The 6,000-nt window shown below is 32.3% G+C and overlaps 1 protein-coding gene across 3 annotated transcripts in view; it reads right to left on the bottom strand.

The window, feature by feature from the left end:
- Positions 1-715: 715 nt before the first annotated feature.
- Positions 716-6,000, bottom strand: part of LOC111685948 (ecdysone-induced protein 75B, isoforms C/D-like) — an 84,267-nt gene continuing 78,982 nt past the window's right edge. For all 3 annotated transcript variants that reach the window (XM_046951204.1, XM_046951203.1, XM_046951205.1), the window contains one exon: positions 716-3,677. In XM_046951204.1, coding sequence (XP_046807160.1) covers positions 999-3,677 — 2,679 coding nt within the window. In that variant the 3' untranslated portion in view covers positions 716-998. The remainder of the gene's footprint in view (positions 3,678-6,000) is intronic.

Below are 6,000 nucleotides of genomic sequence, written 5' to 3'. Positions count from 1 at the left end.
AAATCATCTTTTGGAAAAAAATGTTTTTAAATATTTTTTTAACAAAAAAAAAAACAAAAGGTTTTAGAAACCATAATTTTTTTTAAATTTGAAAAAGAAACTTAAAATTAAATTATTTTTTTTTAGTTTTAAGTTTAAGTATAGGTTTTTTTTTAAAAAAATCAATTAATACATTTAATAATTACAAATTTGTGTGTGTGTGTAATTTGTTTTATAATTAATTTTTTGTTTTAATTAATACAAGCTTAAAGTTTAAAAATTGTGTTTTTTTTAAATAACATTAATTTTTTGTTTTTAATAATTAATAAGGACAATTTTCTTTTTTTTTTCTTAAATTGCATGCATTTGATTTTGTTTTTTTTTATAATTATTTAAGATTAACTTTGTACAATAAATATTTTTCTTTTATTATAATTTATAGTTTTTTTTTTAAATATTATAATTAACAGCAAAATTGTTAAAAAAAATTATTTTATAACTTTTCTTTTTCCTTTAGTAGGTTTGCCCGCCCCTGTAAATTATTTAAAAAAAAGGTTTAAATTTTAAGGAAATTGTTTGTTTTTAATAAATAATTAAACCTTTTTTGTTGTTTTTTGCTAAATGATTTTCTGTTGTTTTTTTTGTTTGTTTAAAGTTTGTTTAAATGTTAAATGGTAATTTGTTGGTTTTTCAGTCTCGATCATTTAAAATTGTATTTGTTTTATAATTTTTTTACACAAATTCTCTTCTTTAGATAAAGAACTTTACACAAGGAAAGTTTTGTTTGCTTGAAAGAGAGACAGAGAGAGAGTGCATTCTCTTGCTTAAACATAAAAACCTTTACAACAAAAGCCAACTAAAACAAAATAAATACTGTAAACAGCTTTAAAAGGTTTCAAAAGCTTTACTCTCTCATTCTCTCTTTCTCTTACGAAAAAAATTTAAACTTTCTCTAGCTTAAACACTTTCCTTTGATTACAAAGCTTTATTTATGATAACCAGCATAAAGCTTTTAACACTTACGCCTCTAACATAACTTTTTGCTGTAGTGTTGTTGTTGTAGTGGAGGCGGCTGCTGCTGTGGTGGTGTTGTTGTTGTTGCTGTTGTTATTGTTGCCATTATTGCTGGAGGTGGCTGTTACGGTAACATCGGCGGAGACCGTGGGATAACGTTGAGCCGCTGTGGCAGCTGCCACTAAAGCTTGCAATTTACTGGGTGGTGGTGTGGGTGATTTCTTGGACAAATTTAAAGGCTGTTGAGAATCAGCTATATCCACCTGGAGTTCAAGTAGACGAGGAGGTGTATTCATTTGTGAGGGCGAGGGACGTGGCGGTGAGACCGAGGCTGAGGTGGAGTGAGGCGACTGGAAATACTGACAACCTGCTGATGATGAGTTCGAAGAGGAGGCGGAGGAAGAAGACGATGATGAAGAAGATGTTGAAGAGGTGGAGGAAGATGACGAAGAAGAGCCATTACTGCTGGGCGACACCGATTGCTGGCGTTGATTAATGGTGGTGGTGGTTATAACGGAATGTCCGGGCCAACGTGCTGCCGCCGGGCTGCTGCTGGGCGGTGAGGCTAGATTGTTATTAAGTCCCGCATTGCTGGTGGTGGTGGAGGGTGAATTGCAATTGTTGTGTGGTGAAGTGCTGGAGTTGGGCGAATTGCTGCCATTGCTATACAAATTGTGCATTTGCATTTGATGATGCAAAGGAGCCGGACTGCGACTGCCAGGTCCATGAGGCGAGCATACAAGTAAAGCATTCGAAGAGTTGGCCGAGGGCTGAGTATCTCTCATTATATAGTTTTGTATAATATCCGAGCGTTTCATTTGTTCGGGAGTCATGCGTGGCTCGGCCATTAGAGATTTCGCCAAAACCGAGTGGGTGCTGGACAAAGAAGAAGTCTGCTGCTGCTGTTGTTGTTGTGTAGAAGCCGCATTCGAATTGGTGGGTGTGGGTCTGGTCAAATGCATATGCAATTGGCTTTGGTGTTGAGCAATGGCTGGTGGTGAGGCCGACAAGGGATTAGGCGGGGAATGCGTGGCCTGTGGCACCAGTAAAACCGGCTGTTGCGTTGAAGCAGCTGGATTTATAGCTGCTGTTGAGTTTATGCTACTGCTGCTGCTGCTGGCTGGTGGTGGTGGACTTTGGGCATTATGATGTGGGGGACTGTTTGAAGAGGCGGGTAATTGCGGCATTGTAATTTGTGTAGAACTGCTGGCATCAGCCTCCGTGCATTCATATTCTCTATGCCTTAAGGCGCGGAATTTCTTGTGTGGCTTATAGGCCTCATCCATTAAAGAGTTCGTATCATATAAAGGAGGAGCCTGTAATACTCTCTTCAACACGGGCATATCATCTACAATTTGTCTTTTTAAGTTAAGCGTAGAATTAGCAGAAGAGTTGTTGCTATTGGACGTTGAACTGGCTGGCTGTTGACTCAAAGGTTGTGGTGATCTGACGGGCGAAACCGAAACCGTTACTTGTGTGCCGCTATTGTTTTGACCCTCAACCACATTACAGTCCAAAGCATCATCCACACTGGAACGAGGACTGGAACAGGAAGAGGAACCGCCCGAGCTAACATTTTTACTGCACTCATTCTTCTCATTGCCCGATTCGATGCCCGAGTCGGTGGGTGAGTCTAGTTTGCGATAACGATGTGTAGCATTGGCCGCTGCTGTTAAATGATGATGCAGCTGTTGGTGGGAATGAGCTCGGACAATGGGTGTAATGGTTAAGCCATTTTGGGTTAAATGAGCATGACTGCCCACCACCATATCCAATTCATTGGTGGAATCACCGGACGAACCGGAATTGGCACGATTGCGTAGAGGGCAAGTACCGGACAAGGTGGCGGCCAACAAGGGAGCCGAAGAAGCCAAAGAAGAGGTCTGTTGGGGTAGCAAATGATTGAGATGTTTATTAGCTGAGCTGGTATTATTTGTGGTAGTGCTGGCGGCTGGATAATCCAAATCATTGGACTCTGTGCTAGAAACCGAACCCAAAGGACTTTTAGCTTCACCCACCTCCATGCGTTGATCTTCCCAATTATGCGGACTCTTGGATAAAGAGGGCTGTTCATCCTCCATCGACCACATTTGTTGACGCAACAGTTCCTTGTGTTCTGTGCGAAAAACCACCAATTTCTCTGTGTGCAAAGTACTCAAAGTGCGCAAATCGGGCATAGTCTCCAGTAACTTGCTCATGAAATCCGGCTGATCAGGACGATTTTGATTGATAATAGTCTGCAGACAACCCTTCAAGCGACTATACATTTTCTCGATCAATTCAATATTGCGCAAACCCGGCCGATCGGGTGTTATCAAGACAATAGCACAGAATAGACCAATTTCGGCATCTGTTAAATTCATGGAATTCATGCGTTCGGCAAAATTGAAAGTAGAATCTACCAGGAAGCGAGCATTGGCACCATTCTGTATAGCATCACGACGCATAACCTGACCATTTAGACAGATAATGCTATTTATGGAATTATCAAACATGCAAATCAAGCGCACGAATAAAGCATCAAAGAGACCAGCCTTTAGAAGGGTGAATTTGTCATCTTGTGATAGTAATTGGAAGCCGGGTATCATGCCAGCAAAGTCAATAACACCACGTATAACATGGGCAAAACGCTGGGAGAATTCCTGTTCGGACTGTAGTTCAGGGGCGGGATTAAGAGGGCAGGCCTGAAAAGATAAAGAAAATGAACAGAAAATATACATGAGCAACAGCTTAACAGATGTTCGTTCTAATCTAAATGATGAAAATGCGGAAAAACCTTGCATGTTTTAAGGAAATTAATATATTATTATTATTATTATGATTGTTGTTGTTGTACACAACAGTTATTAAATAAGTTCACGCGAAGGTCAACAGGAAAACGAATTGTAATTATTTGTAATAGAAATATCAATGAAAGAAATCAATATTAATAACAAACACGCCTACAAAATGACATTTTCTAATGACATTTAAAGAGCTTGCCAGCAAAACTATGTAAAAGTCAAGGTTAATAAACCTTTAAAAAGTTCAAGGTAAAACTTTTTTATTTCATCATTTTGCTACACAAAACTACTATTTCTTTTCCGGTTTTGTCAAGCAAATTTACTTATGATTAAATATGCCCACAAGTGACGTCATTTGTTTAGAAAAAAATAAATCTTTTTCTAGTTATTCTACATCAACAAAAAAAAGAAAACTAATAGATAAAATAGCAAAATTATAAACAAAATATATATAAATATAAAATTAACCTTGAAATTTTTATATAGACTAGAAAAAAAAACCACTACACGTGCAAAAAAGTTAGACTAAAGAAATTAAACAAAAACTATTTTAATATTTTGCATTCTACAGAGAGAGAGAGAGAGCGAGAAGAAAGAGAGCAAACAAAAAAACAAGAGCATTTAATAATATTTAGCCTTGGTCAAGTGCAAATTGCCGGCATTGTAAGTAAAATATCAAAGACACAAAGAAAACACATATATACTAAAAATACCGGTGCAGAAATAAGCAAAAAGTGTGAAATTTAAACCGGAAATAAAAAAACAACAAAGAAAATAACACAACAAAATCCCAGTATTAATGTTTACAACATAAACAAAAACTAAAAGAAATTGCAAAGTTTTAACAAGACCAACCTTAAATTCTTAAGAAATTCTTAAAAACTCTTAAAATTTTCTTAAAATATATAAAAACCAGTATTTGGCTTTAAAAACCCAGTATTAATGAAAACCTAATACTTTTTAGTTACTAATAACTTTTGAATTAATAATTCGTAAGAAAAAATTTTAAAACTTAAAATTTTTTAAAGAAATTAAAACAATTTTTTAAAAATTACAAAAAGAAATTTCCCAGTATTTTAAAAAATTCACATAAAAATTGCTTTTGTACAAAAACAAAAATATTAGAAAAATACTTTAAAAAGTAATACAACAAATAATAATAAAAGAAGCCTTAAAAAGCTTTACAAAACCCAGTATTTAGCTTAATATAAAAAACCAGTATTTTTAAAAGAAACTTTTTTAAACAAAAAAATTCTCTATATTTTGCTTTAGCTTAAAAGATAATTATAAAATTGAAAAAAATTTTAAAGAAATTAAAAAAATGTTAAATATTCAAAAAATTAATTTCCCAGTATTTTAAAAAATTTACATAAAAATTGCTTTTGTAAAAAAACAACAATTCTAGAAAAATACTTTAAAAAATAATACAATAAATGAGAACAAATAAATCCTTAAAAAGCTTTATAAAAACCAGTATTTAGCTTAATATAAAAAACCAGTATTTTAAAAAAATATTAAAATGCAACAAAAAATTCTCTATATTTTTCTTTAACTTTTAAAATTATTATAAAAATTAAGAAAAATGGAAAAATTTAAAAAAATTTTAAAGAAATTAAAACAAAATTGAAAAAATTAATTTCACAGTATTTTTTAAAAATTTACATAAAAACTGCTTTTATATAAGAAGAAAAATTCTATAAAAATACTTTAAAAAATAATACACTAAATAGCAACATTTAAAGCCTAATAAAGTTTCAAAAAAACCCAGTATTTAGCTTTATAAAGAAAACCAGTTTTTTAAAAAGAAATTTCTTTTAAACAAAAAAAATCTCTTTAATTTGCTTTAACTTTTAAAATTATTAAAAAAAATTAGAAAAATATTAAACCTTAAAAAATTTAAAGAAATTAACAAAAAAAAATAAAAAGAAATTTCCCAGTATTTTAAAAAATTTACATAAAAACTGCTTTTATAAAAAAACAAAAATTCTAGAAAATTATTTCAAAAAATAATGAGAACAAATGAAGCTTTAAAAATCTAAATAAAAACCCAGTATTAAGCTTTGTATAAAAAACAGTATTTTTAGAAAAAAATTTAAAATTATAAAAAAAAATTGTTTTCTTGTTAATTTTTTAAGTTTTATAATAAAATTTAAAATATTTTCCCAGTATTTTTTTTAACTAAATAGAAAATAAAATTTTTGTTTTAAAAAATTTCTTAAAAATT

The sequence above is a fragment of the Lucilia cuprina genome, chromosome 5 (assembly GCF_022045245.1).
Source record: "Lucilia cuprina isolate Lc7/37 chromosome 5, ASM2204524v1, whole genome shotgun sequence".
Lineage (NCBI taxonomy): Eukaryota > Metazoa > Arthropoda > Insecta > Diptera > Calliphoridae > Lucilia > Lucilia cuprina.
The sequence above is the reverse complement of the archived record's forward strand: the minus strand, read 5'-3'. Positions and strand labels throughout refer to the sequence as shown.